Below are 15,634 nucleotides of genomic sequence, written 5' to 3'. Positions count from 1 at the left end.
GCTGGGAGCACAGGCTGAGGGAGCTGGGGCTGTGCAGCCTGCAGAGGAGAAGGCTCCAGGGGCACCTCAGAGCTGCTGCCAGGAGCTGAAGGGATGCTGCAGGAAGGCTGCAGAGAGACTTCTCCTGAGGGGGTCTGGAGCCAGGCCCAGGGGGAAGGGTTTGGAGCTGAGGCAGAGCAGGGTCAGAGTGGAGCTGAGGGAGAAGTTCTTCATCCTGAGGGTGGTGAGGCTCTGGCCCAGGCTGCCCAGGGAGGCTGTGGCTGCCTCCTCCCTGGAGGTGTTCCAGGCCAGGCTGGATGAGGCCTGGAGCAGCTGAGTCTGGCTGAGAGGTGTCCCTGGGCATGGAGGGGGTTGGAGGAGAGGAGCTCTGAGCTCCCTTCCAACCTGAGCCCTTGTGTGAGTCTGTACCTCCCTGAGAAGCTGCTCCTTGGGGCTGTTAACAGAAGGTGAAAGGCCAAGTAAGGAAAGCTGCTCTCTGGCCTCAGCCAGCCTCACCAGGACAGCTCTCCTTTGCTGCTCAGCGCTGTGCAGTCTCCTTTCCAAGGATGCCACTCCCTGCTGCAGAGTCAGAGCTTCCTCCTTTAAGGCAACAGCCTCCTCCTGCAAGGTGGCCTGCAGGGAGCTCTTCTGGTGCTCTGCCACCTGTGTCTCTGCAGCAGCAGAGGTGAAAGAGAAGGGTCAAAGAGCACAGGGAAAGCAAAACTGCTCTGCACCCCACAGAGAAAACACAGAGCTTGCTTCTCTGCCTGCCTGGATGTCCCCAGCCCCAAGGCCAGCAGGGCACAGACAGACAGAAGGGAAAGGCAGGCTTTGTGAAGTGAGGGGAGAGAGAAGGCAGCAAGGCCAAGGCTCTTGGGAGGCTGCCCTGAAAGAGCATGTGGAGAACCAAGAGGCTGAGAGGGTTGGGGCTGCTCAGCCTGGAGAAGGCTCCAGGGAGGCCTCAGAGCAGCCCTCCAGTGCCTGCAGGAGAGCTGGGGAGGGACCCTGGACAAGGGGCAGTGGCTCAACACTGGAGCAGGGGAGGTTTAGGTTTGGACAGCAGGAGGAAGCTCTGCACAAACAGGGTGGTGAAAGGCTGCAGGAATTGGCCCAGGGCTGCTCCATCCTTGGAGGCCTTCAAGGTCAAATTGATGTGGCCCTGGGCAGCCTGATCACAGAGTGCCAGGGGCTGGGAGGCAGCTCCAGAGCTCACCCAGCCCAAGCCCTGCCAGAGCAGAGCACCCAGGGCAGGGCACACAGGAACACAGCCAGGGGGGGTTGGAATCTCTCCAGAGAGGGAGACTCCACAGCCCCCCTGGGCAGCCTGCTCCAGGCCTCTCTCACCCTCACAGGCAAAAACTTCTTCCTCCTGTGCCCATGGAGCTTCCTCTGCCTCAGCTTCCACCACTGCCCCCTGGGCTGCCCAGGGTGGGAATGTCCCTGCCCACTGCAGGGGGCTGGCACCAGGACACCATGAGCAGTCAGATGGGAGTTGAAAGGCAGCCCCACTATCAGCCCCACTGCCACCAGCACTGCCAGCCTCACTGCCAGCCCCACTGCCAGCCCCCTGCCAGCCCCACTGCCAGCCCCACCGCCAGCAGCACTGCCAGCCCCACTGCCAGCCCCACCGCCAGCAGCACTGCCAGCCCCACCGCCAGCCCCCTGCCAGCCCCACTGCCAGCAGCACTGCCAGCCCCACTGCCAGCCCCACTGCCAGCCCCTGGAGCTTTCAGTCTAACAAGCTTTCCCTGGCAGCTCCCCAGCTGTGCCTCTCGCTTCTTGGTTCCCTCCTGCACTGTGCTGTGGCTCTGCAGGGTGCAGCAGACCCCCCCTGGGGACACAGGGCTGGGTCAGTGGGTTGGAGAGGTGAAGCTGTACCTTCCTGGCTCTGAGCCAGCTGCTTCTGCAGCTCCTGGCTGTGGGCACTGAGATGGTCCCTCTCAGCTTGCCTCTTGCTCAGCTCCAGCTCCAAGTCCTGTATCCTCTTCTTGCCATCATTCTGGAAGAGGTAAGAACAAGAGCACCACAGAATCCAGGATTCACCAGGCTGGAAGAGACCTTTGAGATCATCCAGTCCAACCTCTCCCCCAGCACCCTCTGATCAGCTAAACCATGGCACCAAGGGCCTCAGCCAGGCTCTGCCTGAACACCTCCAGGGATGGGGACTCCACCACCTCCCTGGGCAGCACATCCCCAGGGCCAATCTCTCTTGCTGGGAAGAACTTTCTCCTCACCTCCAGCCTCAACCTCCCCTGGCACAGCTTGAGACTGTGTCCTCTTGTTCTGCTGCTGGGGGCCTGGGAGAAGAGCCCAACCCCCACCTGGCTCCAACCTCCCTGCAGGGAGTTGCAGAGAGCAATGAGGTCTCCCCTGAGCCTCCTCTTCTCCAGGCTGAGCACCCCCAGCTCCCTCAGCCTCTCCTCACAGGGCTGTGCTCACAGAGCCCCTTCTGGCAGGAGGCAGAAGCAGCCAAGGCAGGAGGGGGCAGTGGTGGCAGAAGTGAGGAGGATTCTCCTTCCTCCCCATGGCAGCAGCAAGCAAACCTGGCCCTGAAGAACCCACACCCACCCTGGCTTTGGCACTGTGCCTGTGAGCTGAGCCCAGCAGGGGGACAGGAGCCCTGGGTGCACCACACACATTACCAGGTCCTGCTGGGTCTGCTTCAGGTGCTGCTGCAGGTCTTGGAGGGCTGCTGCCACTCTGTCCACTGTGAGCTCTGCAGGCAGGTCCCCAGCCTGAGTGACAGCTCCAGCCCAGGCATTGCCCTGCTCTGCAGAGAGAAGCCACAGCTGTGTCAGCCTGAAGGGGCTGCAAGGGCACAGGAGAAGGAGGCAGAGCCTGTGCCACCCTGCTGGAGCTCACACAACAGCAGGAGGGGAGGTACAGGCTGGCATTGGCAGCTGACCACTGACAGCAGTGCTGCTCCAAGGGCTCCTGCAGTGCCCTGTGGATGACACCTTGGCTCCTGCTGCTGGGCATGGCTCCACACACAGCCCTTGGCTTCCACAGCTCCCCTAGACCTGAGGCAGCTCAAACTGCAAGGCTGAGTCTCTCATGCCATGAGGACAGAGAGCCAACCCTCCCTCCACACAGAGCTGCCAGGGCTGGAAGGGAGCTCAAGGCTCAGCCAGCTCCAACCCCCTGCCATGGGCAGGGACACCTCACACCACAGCAGGTTGCTCACAGCCACCTCCAGCCTGGCTGCAAACACCTCCAGGCAGGAGGCTGCCACCTCTGGATCCTCTGCCTCCACCTCTGGCAATGGGCACTGGCAGCCCAGAAGGCCAAGGGCAGCTTGAGCTGCCCTTGGCCTTCTGGGCTGCCAGTGCCCATTGCTGCCTTTCTGTCCCAGGCCTGATTCCTGCCCCCCTCAGAGCTCTCCCAGACCCCTATCCCTCCCTCACCCCCTCCAAAGTCCCTCCCCAGCTTGATTGGAGCCTCCTGCAGACCCTGGAAGGCCACCAGAAGGTCTCCTGGGAGCCTTCTCCTCTCCAGCCTGCACAACCCCAACTCTCTGAGGCATCTCCAAGAGCCAAGCCCTCCCTCCACCTCTCTCCTCTGTTTCCCCAGCTCCCCACACTTGCCTGCAGGGCAGGAGGCCAGGTCTCTGCTCTCAGAGCTCAGGTGGTGCAGGGTCAAGTGCAGTTTGCCCAGCTGGGCCTGGGCTTCCCTGTGGGCACTCTTAGCCAGCTGGCACTCCGTGGCCAGAGCCTTTGCCCTGCTCTCTGTGCTGCAGAGCTCTGAATGCAGCTCAGCCTTCTCAGCCTCCACCCTGCTCAGAGAGGCTCTCAAGCTGTGTTCCCCAGCCTGGGACTCCTGCAGAGCCTGCAGCAGCTGCTCCTCTCGAGCTGCCAGCTCAGCCTCCTTCTCCAGCACCACTCCCTGCAGGGACTCTACCTGCAAGAGATGCACAGAGCCTCAGGGGCAGGGCTGCTGCTGGGGCAGCAGAGCAAGAAGGAATGAAGGAGAAGGACTTCTGCCAAGGGCTGGGAGGGCCAGGATGAGGGTGAAGGGCTTTGAGCTGGGAGAGGGCAGATTGAGGCTGGAGATGAGGAAGGAATTGTTGAGAGTGAGGCTGGGGAGAGCCTGGCACAGGCTGCCCAGGGAGGCTGTGGCTGCCTCCTGCCTAGAGGTGTTCAGCACCAGGCTGGATGAGGCCTTGAGCAGCCTGTGCTGGTGGGAGGGGTCCCTGCCCATGGCAGGGGGCTGGAGCTGGCTGAGCTTTAAGGTCCCTCCCAACCCCCACAACGCTGAAATGGCTTCAGCCCAGAACCACACTGGAGGCAGAAGGCACAGAGCCAAGGATTCAAACTGGGCACAGGTACAGACTGGTACTGGAGGCTAAGGCCTCCCCACCCCCAAGGGATGGTCACTGTGCACCTTCCACACTGCCCAGCCCCAGAGATGAAGCTCTGTGTGTGTGTGGGGCTGGATGGCAGCTGCAGCACCCCTGCAGAGTGGGGCTGCTGGGGGGCTTGGGAGCAGAGGCAAAGGGGAGACAAGCAGCACCCAGGAGGCTGCACCTCCAACATGCCAGAGGCTGTGGCAGAAGTGCCTCCCCCAGCCTGCCATCCCCACTGCTGCTTCACTGCACTGCCCAGGGCCTGGCAGAGGCAGAAACACCATCAGGGGATGGGGATCTCTGTTTCTAACAGAGATACTGAGAAGCTCCACAGGACTCCTTCTACTTCCCCTCAGAGATTGAAGGCCAGGAATAAGAGAAGCACAGAATCAATAAGGTTGGGAGAGACCTCAGAGATCATCAAGTCCAAGTTGTCACCCAACACCTCCTGACAGCCAAACCATGGCTCCAAGTGCCACATCCAATCCCCTCTTGAGCACCTTCAGGGATGGGGACTCCACCACCTCCCTGGGCAGCACATCCCCAGGGCCAATCTCTCTTGCTAGGAAGAACTTTCTCCTCACCTCCAGCCTGGCACAGCTTGAGACTGTGTCCTCTTGTTCTGCTGCTGGCTGCCTGGCAGAAGAGCCCAACCCCCACCTGGCTCCAACCTCCCTGCAGGGAGTTGCAGAGAGCAAGAAGGTCTCCCCTGAGCCTCCTCTTCTGCAGGCTAAGCAACCCCAGCTCCCTCAGCCTCTCCTCACAGGGCTGTGCCCCAGACCCCTCCCCAGCTTTCTTGCCCTTCTCTGGACACCTTCCAGCAGCTCAACCTCTTTCCTAACCTGAGGAGCCCAGAGCTGGACACAGGACTGCAGGTGTGGCCTGAGCAGTGCTGAGCACAGGGCAGGATGAGCTCCCTGCTCCTGCTGGCCACACTGCTCCTGCTGGGAAATGAGAAGAAAGGACACCACAGGCAGAGAACAGAGACCCTGCCTTGACCTCCATGTTCAAAGCCTCTGGGCAGAAGACAGGAGGAGTGAAAGCTGTTGGGAGTGGAAAGAAGTTGGGGGCTGCAAGCTGCAGGTGGGGATCTGTGTCCCTGGAGGATGCCAGCACAGAGGTCACCTGAGTGTGGAGCTCCTTCATTTCTGTTCTCTGCTCTGAGTGGAGCTGCTGGGCCTGGTGAAGAGCAGCCACAAGCTGAGACACCTTGGTGAGCTGGGCAAGGCTCTTTTCTTCCAGGGTTCTGAGGGTCAGGTCCTTCTCTTCCAGAGAGAGAGTCAGGCTGAAAGAGAGAGCATGCAACTCCTCACTCCATCAGCTCTGGGGCCTCAGCCTCCCAGGGGAGAGCTGCAGCCTGCTGAGGCTTCACAGACTGACTTGGCAGCCACCTCCAGAGCTCATCTGCTCCTAGCCCCCTGCTGTAAGCAGGCACATCCCCAGCTACATCAGGTGGCTCACAGCTCCATCAAGCCTGACCTCAAAGGGCTCCAGGGATGAGGCCTCCACCACCTCCCTGGGCAACCTGTGCCAGCCTCTCACCACCCTCCTGGGCAACAACTTCTTCCTAAGGTCCAAGCTTCTTCCTCTTGCCCAAACTGCTTCAGTCCTAAGCCAGGCTGGCAGCCACACTCAAGCAAGTGCTCCCCATGCTTTCCAGGGGAATTCCTGGCTAAATCCCCTGCCCTGCAGGTGGGAATTGAATACAAACATGGCAAAGCCTTGAAATAAGACAGTAGGGAGCAGCACTAGAAGTGGGGAGATTGAGCTTGGCTGTGAGGATGAAGTTGTTGCCCAGGAGGGTGGTGAGAGCCTGGCACAGGCTGCCCAGGGAGGTGATGGAAGCCTCCTGCCTGGAGGTGTTTGCAGCCAGGCTGGAGGTGGCTGTGAGCAACCTGCTGTGGTGTGAGGTGTCCCTGGCCATGGCAGGGGGTTGGGGCTGGCTGAGCCTTGAGCTCCCTTCCAACCCTTCCAGCTCTGTGACTCTGATTCTAAGATGAACATTTCCCACCCAGGCAACCTTCAGGCCTTTCTGAGGCATGAGGAAACAGCTGGCAATGAGAAACAGCTTTTTTGGCTTGTTCTTAGGTGCCTCAGAGGGCAGCCAGGCTCAGTCCAAACCCATGGGATGGCTTCTGCCAACCAGCAGGGTCAGGGGGGAAGGCAGAGACAGGTCCCAATGCATTCCAAGTGCACTGGACCCAAGGGTGGATCTCTCCAGCCCATACTGCAGCTTCTCCTGCCTCCACTGGTGGGTTTCAGGTGTGAGACCCCCTGAAAGCTTCATGGAGCAGCCTGAGCAAGGCAGGCAAAGCAAAGCACAGCTCCTCTGGGAGGGAGGACTGCTCCAAGAGCCATGGAGTGCAGGAGGAGGATTAAAGGGAGACAAAAGCCAACATCAAGAGCATGAAACAGAAGTGCAAGGAGAGCTCAGGGCCTGCTGGGCAGCAAATGCTGAGGGGCACTGAACATGCACAGAGCACAGAATCAATAAGGGTGGAAAAGGCCTCAGAGATCATCAAGGCCAAGCTGCCACCCAGCACCTCCTGACAACCAAACCCTGGCTCACAGAGCCAAAGGCTCACAGAGAGCTGCCTGCCAGCAGCCAAAGGCTCTCTGGACAGCAGGAGAAAGCAGATTTCTGCTCAAGGCCTTTAGAATCACAGAATCAACCAGGTTGGAAAAGACCTCAGAGATCAGCAAGTCCAACCTGTCACCAAACAGCTCCTGACAACCCAACCCTGGCTCCAAGTGCCACATCCAATCCCCTCTTGAACACCTCCAGGGATGGGGACTCCACCACCTCCCTGGGCAGCACATTCCCAGGGCCAATCTCTCTTCCTGGGAGGAACTTTCTCCTCACCTCCAGCCTCAACCTCCCCTGGCACAGCTTGAGACTGTGTCCTCTTGTTCTATAGCCTGGGAGAAGAGCCCAACCCCCAGCTGGCTCCAACCTCCCTGCAGGGAGTTGCAGAGAGCAATGAGGTCTCCCCTGAGCCTCCTCTTCTCCAGGCTAAGCAACCCCAGCTCCCTCAGCCTCTCCTCACAGGGCTGTGCCCCAGACCCCTCCCCAGCTCTGTTGCCCTTCTCTGGGCACCTTCAAGACTGCCAGCAGGAGGCCCTCAGGCAGAGTGGAGCTCCCAGGCTTGGCCTTACCTGGCTTTTTCACCCTCCAGGGCCTTCAGCAGAGCCTGGAGCTCTACATTCTGCTGCTCCACTTCTTCCCACCGAGTCCTTTCTCCCTCCAAGGCCTGCAGGCACCCCTGCAGCTCCTTGTTCTGATGCTCTACCTCCTCCCACTGCATCTTCTGCTCATGCAAGAGCTTCTGGAGGTGTACAAGCTCCATCCCCTTCTGCCTTGAGAGCTCCTGTGCCTCACTCAGATCTTGCTGAGCTTTGTGGCCAATCTCTTGCTGGGACTCTTCACAGGCTGCCAGCTGAGATGTCAACTCTTCCACCTCGAGGGGAACAGAAGGAAGCAGTCACTGCCCCACAGCTTGCCATGACCACCCAGATCATGGATGGAAAGGCAAAGAACAACTTTCCATTGCCCTCTGGCATGGGAGTGCAGATTGACAATGGATCACAGAACCACAGAGCACTGGGGGCTGGAAGGGACCTCCAGGGATCAGCCAGCCCCAGCCCCCTGCCAGAGCAGGGCACCCAGGGCAGGGCACCCAGAACACAGCCAGCTGGGTTGGAAAGGCTCCAGAGCAGACTCCACAGCCTCTCTGGGCAGCCTGCTCCAGGCCCCAGCAGCCTCACAGGGACAAAGGTTTCCCTCCTGTTCCCCTGGCACCTCCTCTGCTCCAGCTTGCCCCCAGTGCCCCTGATGCTGCCCTTGGCCATCCCTGGGCAGAGCCTGGCTCCAGCCCTGCACATCTTTATCCCCAGCACTGAGGGCAGCCCCCAGGCTCCTCTGCTCCAAGCCCCAGCTGCCTCAGCCTGGCCTCACAGGAGATGTTCCACTGCCTGCAGCAGCTCTGAGGCTCTGTGCTGGACTCTCTCAAGCAGTTCCCTGAGGCCATTCTTGACCTGAGGGGCCCAGAACTGGACACAAGATTCCAGCTGTGGCCTCAGCAGGGCAGAGCAGAGGAGGAGGAGAACCTCTCTGACCTACTGACCACAGCCCTTCTAATCCACCCCAGATGCCACTGGCCTCCTTGGTCACAGGGACACACTGCTGGCTCATGGATACAGCCAGCTGGTGCAGAAATCAAAGTGGGGCACCATGCTCAGCTGAAGAATCACCTTCAAAGCCCAGGCCAGCAGAAATCCAGTCTGGCCAACAGGGCAAGGACTTCCCCCTCTGCCCAGGGCAGCAGTGACCAGGTGCAGCTCACCACTACATTTTCTTCAGAGCAGCTGAGACTCTGCCCAGGACAAAGGCAGCCAGAAGGATTTCCCCCTCAGGCAGCTCTGCCATGGAGAGGCAAAGAGGGGAGGGCCAACCTGTGTGAGGCTTGGAGCTGCTCTGGCTGCTCCACTCACCTCTCTGTGCAGAGCATCCCTCTGCTGCAGCAGGACATTCACCTCCTCTCTGACAGTGTTGATTGCTTCCTCATGCCTCTTCTCTGCTGCCTTCATCTCCTTCTGAGTCTCCTGCAGCTCTGCTTGAAGCTTCTCTGCCTCATGCTGTGAACAGAGAGGGAGAGCAAGCTGCAGGGAGCTGCCAACAGCTTCAGCTTTCTACTCTGTCTCAAAATCTCTTTCCTTCAGCTACTTCTTTCTGCTTTGCTACCCAGCTCTGCTTCCACTGGAAACTTTCCTTCCTGTTGCTGATCTAGACTAGACTAGACTAGAATAGAATAAAATAAACCAGGCTGGAAGAGATCTTCAAGATCATCAAGTCCAACCTATCATCCAACACCACCTAATCAACTAACCCATGGCACCAAGCACCCCATCAAGTCTCCTCCTGAACACCTCCAGGGATGGGGACTCCACCACCTCCCTGGGCAGCACATCCCAATGGGCAATCACTCTCTCTGTGTAGAACTTCTTCCTCACCTCCAGCCTAAACCTCCCCTGGCACAGCTTGACACTGTGTCCTCTTGTTCTGCTGCTGGCTGCCTGGCAGAAGAGCCCAACCCCCACCTGGCTCCAACCTCCCTGCAGGGAGTTGCAGAGAGCAATGAGGTCTCCCCTGAGCCTCCTCTTCTCCAGGCTAAGCAACCCCAGCTCCCTCAGCCTCTCCTCACAGGGCTGTGCCCCAGACCCCTCCCCAGCTTTGTTGCCCTTCTCTGGACACCTTCCAGCAGCTCAACCTCTTTCCTGACCTGAGGAGCCCAGAGCTGGACACAGGACTGCAGGTGTGGCCTGAGCAGTGCTGAGCACAGGGCAGGATGAGCTCCCTGCTCCTGCTGGCCACACTCTTCCTGCTGCAGGCCAGGATGCCCTTGGCCTTCTTGGCCCCCTGGGCACACTGCAGGCTCATGTTCAGCCTACCATCAACCAGCACCCCCAGGTCCCTCTCTGCCTGGCTGCTCTCAGCCACTCTGCCCCCAGCCTGTAGCACTGCCTGGGGTTGCTGTGGCCAATGTGCAGCCCCTGGCACTTGGATGTGTTCAGTCTCCTGCCCTTGGCCTCTGCCCATCTGCCCAGCCTGGCCAGGTCCCTCTGCAGAGCCTCTCTACCCTCCAGCAGATCAACTCCTGCCCCCAGCTTGCTGTCAGCTGCACATTTGCTGCTGACTGACTCAATGCCCTCCTCCAGACCATCACTGAAGATGTTAAAGAGCACAGGGCCCAGCACTGCTCCCTGGGGCACAGCACTGGGGCCTGGCTGCCAGCTGGCTGTGGCACCATTCACCACCACTCTCTGGGCTCAGCCTCCAGCCACTTCCTAACCCAGCTCAGAGTTGCTGCTGGCCAAGCCAGGGGCTGACAGCTTGGCCAGGAGCTTGCTGTGGGGGATGGTGGCAAAGGCCTTGCTGCAGCCCAGGCAGACTCCATCCACAGCCTGCCCCACAGCCACCAGGCAGTGCCCTGGGCATGGAAGGAGCTCAGGTTGGTCAGGCAGGACCTGCCCTTCCTAACCCCATGCTGGCTGGGCCTGAGCCCTTGGCCATGCTGTGAGTGCTGTGTGATTGCACTCAGGATGCCCTGTGCCATGATCTTGCCTGGCACTGAGGTCAGGCTGCCAGGCCTGGAGTTCCCTGGCTCATCCAACCTGCCCTGCTTGTGGGTGGGCACCACGTTGCTGGTCTCTGGAGCTCACCAGGCTCTCACCAGGCTCTCCTCAGTCCCAGGGTTTCAATTTCCCCCTCACTGCCCTCCCCACTCTGCCCTGGCTCTCTCAAGCCTCTCTGTTACATCTGATTGCCAACTGCCTGCTCTTTCAAGCCACCCTGCTGGCCAGACTTGCCTGCCCATTCTCCTGCTGCTCCTTCAGCTCCTGCTGCAGCTGCTCTAGCTGCTGGTAGGCTTCCCTTAGCTCTTCCTGAGTTTGGAGAAGTGTCTCTAGCAAAGCATTCTTCTCACTTTCCTTTTCCAGCAGGACCTGCAGAGAAATGAAGAGAAGATGAGCCCAAACTCCCCCCACACAGTCTGGCTGGCAAGGCTCAGAGCCTGCTTGCTGGGCTCAGGCACTCCCCAGGAGCTGTGGGGCTGCTCACTTGGAGACACAGCTCCCTAAGCATGGCCACAGAATCATGTTTGGGCTGGAATAGCCTTCTGAGCTCCCCCAGTCCACCACCAGCCCAACCCCACCAGGGCCACCAAACCACATCCCCAGGTGCCATGGCCACAGGGCTCTGGAACCCCCTCCAGCCATGGGGACTCCACCACCTCCCTGGGCAGCCTCTGCCAGGCCCTGACCACTCCTGCAGCAAAGGAATTGTTCCTCCTCTCCAACCTCAGCCTCCCCTGGGGCAACTTCATGTTTGGTCATGGCATGGTGACTGCACCTTCATCAAACTCCTCTAACAGGACCAAGAGTGGCACTGCTCAGCTGCCTTGCTTGGCCTTGCCCTCTGCTCTCCCCTCCTCACTGCCTTCTCTCCTCTTCTGGCTGTCAATGGTGATTAAGGAAGCCTACAGGAAAGCTGGGGAGGGACTTTGGAGGGGGTCAGGGAGGGATAGGGGTCTGGGACAGCTCTGAGGGGGGCAGGAATCAGGCCTGGGACAGGGAGCCAGCAATGGGCACTGGCAGCCCAGAAGGCCAAGGGCAGCTCAAGCTGCCCTTGGCCTTCTGGGCTGCCAGTGCCCATTGCCAGAGGTGGAAGGAGAGGATCCAGAGGTGGAAACCTCCTGCCTGGAGGTGTTTGCAGCCAGGCTGGAGGTGGCTGTGAGCAACCTGCTGTGGTGTGAGTTGTCCCTGCCCCTTGGCAGGGGGTTGGGGCTGGCTGAGCCTTGAGCTCCCTTCCAGCTCTGTGGTTCTCTGATTTGCAGCCAGTCAGCAGCAGGCTGCCAGAGGGCTCCAGCAGCTCCTTCAGGACACTCAGGAATCCCAAGCAGGCTTTGGTGAAAACCACTTCAGGGGTGAGGTCTGCAGCAGGCTTGGATGAGTTAATTCCCTTCACAGTAGCTATGAAGGAGCTGTGTGCTGGATCTCAGCCAGCTGGGGGTTGGGCTCTTCTCCCAGGCCCCCAGCAGCAGAACAAGAGGACACAGTCTCAAGCTGTGCCAGGGGAGGTTGAGGCTGGAGGTGAGGAGAAAGTTCTTCCCAGCAAGAGAGATTGGCCCTGGGGATGTGCTGCCCAGGGAGGTGGTGGAGTCCCCATCCCTGGAGGTGTTCAAGAGGGGATTGGATGTGGCACTTGGAGCCAGGGTTTGGTTGTCAGGAGGTGCTGGGTGAGAGGTTGGACTGGATGAGCTCTGAGGTCTCTTCCAACCTGGTTGATTGTATGAAATCAGTGGTGGGGGCACAGGGCTGCTGCAGCTCTGGCTGACCAATGCTTGCACACTGTTAAGGCTTTTGCTGCTCTGCTCCCCCCCAGCAGCCAGGCTTGGGGTGCACAAGATTCTGGAGGGGCCACAGCTGGAGCATCTGACCACCACTGAGGGAGCTGGGGCTGTGCAGCCTGCAGAAGAGAAGGCTCCAGGGGGACCTCAGAGCTGCCTGCCAGGACCTGAAGACATCCTACAGGCAGGCTGCAGAGGGACTTTGCCTGAAGGTGTCTAGAGACAGGCCAAGGGGAAAGGGCTTGGAGGCAGAGCAGGGTTGGGGGCAGAGCAGGGTTGGGGGCAGAGCAGGGTTGGGGGCAGAGCAGGGTTGGGGGCAGAGCAGGGTTGGGGGCAGAGCAGGGTTGGGGGCAGAGCAGGGTTGGGGGCAGAGCAGGGTTGGTCTGGAGTTGAGCAAGAAGTTCTTCAGTATGAGTGGTGAGACTCTGGCACAGGCTGCCCAGGGAGGCTGTAGCTGCCTCCTCCCTGGGGGTGTCCAAGGGCAGGCAGGATGAGGCCTTGAGCAGCCAAGTCAGCCAAGTCTAGCTGAGAGGTGTCCCAGCCCATGGTGGGGAGGTTGGAGGAGATGAGCTCTGAGGTCCCTTCCAGGCTAAGCCAGTCTCTGATTCCATGACTCCCTGCCTGAGGCTCATGCTGCCCCCTCTGAGCACTGCTCTGTCCTCCCAACACCTGCAGACACAGTTAGTGCTGTCCCCAGGCACCCCCAGAGACAGGACTTTGGGCAGGAGTCTCAGGGTGTGACAGAGCTGCTCTGGGTAGCAGACCAGGAGCAGTCTCAGGGTGTGACAGAGCTGCTCTGGCACAGCAGACCAGGAGCAGTCTCAGGGTGTGACAGAGCTGCTCTGGCACAGCAGAGCAGGAGGAGTCTCAGGGTGTGACAGAGCTGCTCTGGGTAGCAGACCAGGAGGAGTCTCAGGGTGTGACAGAGCTGCTCTGGGTAGCAGAGCAGGAGGAGTCTCAGGGTGTGACAGAGCTGCTCTGGCACAGCAGACCAGGAGGAGTCTCAGGGTGTGACAGAGCTGCTCTGGGTAGCAGAGCAGGAGGAGTCTCAGGGTGTGACAGAGCTGCTCTGGCACAGCAGACCAGGAGGAGTCTCAGGGTGTGACAGAGCTGCTCTGGGTAGCAGAGCAGGAGGAGTCTCAGGGTGTGACAGAGCTGCTCTGGGTAACAGAGCAGGAGGAGTCTCAGGGTGTGACAGAGCTGCTCTGGGTAGCAGACCAGGAGGAGTCTCAGGGTGTGACAGAGCTGCTCTGGCAGAGCAGACCAGGAGGAGTCTCAGGGTGTGACAGAGCTGCTCTGGCAGAGCAGACCAGGAGCAGTCTCAGGGTGTGACAGAGCTGCTCTGGCACAGCAGACCAGGAGCAGTCTCAGGGTGTGACAGAGCTGCTCTGGCACATCAGACCAGGAGCAGTCTCAGGGTGTGACAGAGCTGCTCTGGCACAGCAGACCAGGAGCAGTCTCAGGGTGTGACAGAGCTGCTCTGGCACAGCAGACCAGGAGCAGTCTCAGGGTGTGACAGAGCTGCTCTGGGTAGCAGAGCAGGAGGAGTCTCAGGGTGTGACAGAGCTGCTCTGGCACAGCAGACCAGGAGGAGTCTCAGGGTGTGACAGAGCTGCTCTGGCACAGCAGACCAGGAGCAGTCTCAGGGTGTGACAGAGCTGCTCTGGCACAGCAGACCAGGGCACCAAATGGTTCAGCACAAGTGAGCTCAGTGCCAGCCCAGGAGCCAGCTCTGTTCCACTGCTCTGCAACCCCCTCAGCAGTCTTTCCAAAGGCTTCCCTTCTCTTGGCCATCCTGCTGCCCCCCTCCCTACCCCAGCAAGACAAAACCCCAGCCCTATGGGCTCCCAGTCCTACAAACTCATTTGGCCTTCAGTGGAGGTGAGGCTCTGAACCCTACAGCCAACAGCCAAGCAGACCATGAAGGGAGCTGTGGAGATGCTCTGAGGAGAGTCCCAGGGAATAAGCAGGAGGGCAGAAGAGCAGCACAAAGCTCCTCCCTGGAAGGGGACATTCCTGCCTGGCTGCCTGGGCAAGCTCTCACTCCCAGTCCCCAGGACAGCACTGCTCACTTGTCACCTCAGCAGAATGAGTGCTGAAGGCCTGCAGGGCTCCCCAGAGGCCAATGCCCAGCCCCCTCCCCCAGCCCCAGCTTTGCAGACCCCCTCCCCAATCCTCCCTTCAGTCTTTACCTCTTGCTTGGCATTTTCAGCTCTAGTTTGCTCTTCCTCTCGTTGAGCTTGCAAGGCAGCAACTGTCTGCTTCATGTCCAACAGCTTCCTTTCATGCTCCCCTTCTGCCTCTGCCTTCTCCCTCTCCCACTGCTCCAGCATCCTCTGCAGCTCTGAGTGGTGCCCTTCCTGCTCTCTTGCCTGAGGAGGGCAGGAGAAGCCTTCAAGGCCAAGTCCTGGTCAAGCTTCTCAACACAGAGTGAAGCTTTGTCCCTCCCACAAAGCAGCCAAGCCCCTGGGGAGCTCAGCTGATGCCCACACTGCCTTTGGGGCTGCAGTTACTGTCCCAGCACAGCCCTGGGGGGCTCCAGGTGCCCACTCTGCTGCCTGGCCTAGCCACTTGTGTGTGGCCTGTGCCAGCTGCCTGCTGCCCCCTCACACACTCACAGAGTGCTCTGGGCTGGAAGGGAGCTCCACAGCTCATCCAGTCCCAGCCCTGCCCCCAGCAGGGACATCCTCCCCTGGAGCAGGCTGCCCAGAGCCCTCTCCAGCCTCACCTGGAATAGCTCCAGGCATGGAGCCTCAACCACCTCCCTGGGCAGCCTGCTGCAGTGTTCCAGCAGCCTCCTGGGGCAGAACTTGTTCCTCACATCCAAGCTCAATCTGCTCTGCTCTGCTCTGAAGCCATTGCCCCTGGGCCTGTCCCTGCAGGCCTTTGGGAACAGTCCCTCTGCAGCCTTCTTGCAGCCCCTTCAGGTCCTGAAAGGTTGCTCTAAGGTTTTGCTGCAGCCTTCCCCAGGCTGAACACTGCCTCTGGCCCTGCCTTGCAGCCCTTCCCCCCAGGCCATTCTTCTCCAGCCAGCTCAGAGCTTGCTGGAGGAGCCCAGAAGCTTGAAGGATTTCCTACCAGGTCCTGCAGGAGTTTGCTTCTTTCCTCTTGGTGCTGAGCTTGGCTGAGCCTGAGGCTGGTGTCCCACTGCTGCTCTGCCTGCAGCAGCCTCTGGGCCAGGCGCTCTCGCTCCTGCCGCAGCAGAGACCTCTCTGCTTCCAGCTCACACTGCAGGCACCTCACCTCCCCTGCAGGATGGCAAGAGGCAGCCTTCACAAACAGTGCTGCTGCCTCTGCTGACCTGGAGGCATCTGCCTTCATGCCCCCTCCTCAGGATCACTGCAGAGGCATTTCCAGAGCCTCCTGCCTAGGGCAGGGCACCAGGGGAAGCAAAGCCCAGGAGGCTCTC

At 60.1% G+C, this 15,634-nt stretch overlaps 1 protein-coding gene across 6 annotated transcripts in view; it reads right to left on the bottom strand.

Moving 5' to 3' along the window:
• Nucleotides 1-15,634, bottom strand: part of CEP250 (centrosomal protein 250) — a 55,265-nt gene that overhangs the window by 13,876 nt on the left and 25,755 nt on the right. For all 6 annotated transcript variants that reach the window (XM_068167366.1, XM_068167367.1, XM_068167371.1 and 3 more), the window contains 10 exons: nucleotides 15,304-15,473; nucleotides 14,418-14,597; nucleotides 10,688-10,822; nucleotides 8,813-8,956; nucleotides 7,478-7,779; nucleotides 5,447-5,606; nucleotides 3,564-3,876; nucleotides 2,622-2,749; nucleotides 1,858-1,978; nucleotides 496-650 (listed from right to left, as the gene is read on the bottom strand). In XM_068167366.1, coding sequence (XP_068023467.1) covers nucleotides 496-650; nucleotides 1,858-1,978; nucleotides 2,622-2,749; nucleotides 3,564-3,876; nucleotides 5,447-5,606; nucleotides 7,478-7,779; nucleotides 8,813-8,956; nucleotides 10,688-10,822; nucleotides 14,418-14,597; nucleotides 15,304-15,473 — 1,808 coding nt within the window. The remainder of the gene's footprint in view (nucleotides 1-495; nucleotides 651-1,857; nucleotides 1,979-2,621; nucleotides 2,750-3,563; nucleotides 3,877-5,446; nucleotides 5,607-7,477; nucleotides 7,780-8,812; nucleotides 8,957-10,687; nucleotides 10,823-14,417; nucleotides 14,598-15,303; nucleotides 15,474-15,634) is intronic.

The sequence above is a fragment of the Melanerpes formicivorus genome, unplaced genomic scaffold, assembly GCF_026170545.1.
Source record: "Melanerpes formicivorus ecotype bairdi unplaced genomic scaffold, bMelFor1.0.p_v2 SCAF_116, whole genome shotgun sequence".
NCBI classification, from domain to species: Eukaryota; Metazoa; Chordata; class Aves; order Piciformes; family Picidae; genus Melanerpes; species Melanerpes formicivorus.
Note: the sequence above shows the minus strand (reverse complement) of the source record. Positions and strands in the feature narration are given on the sequence as shown.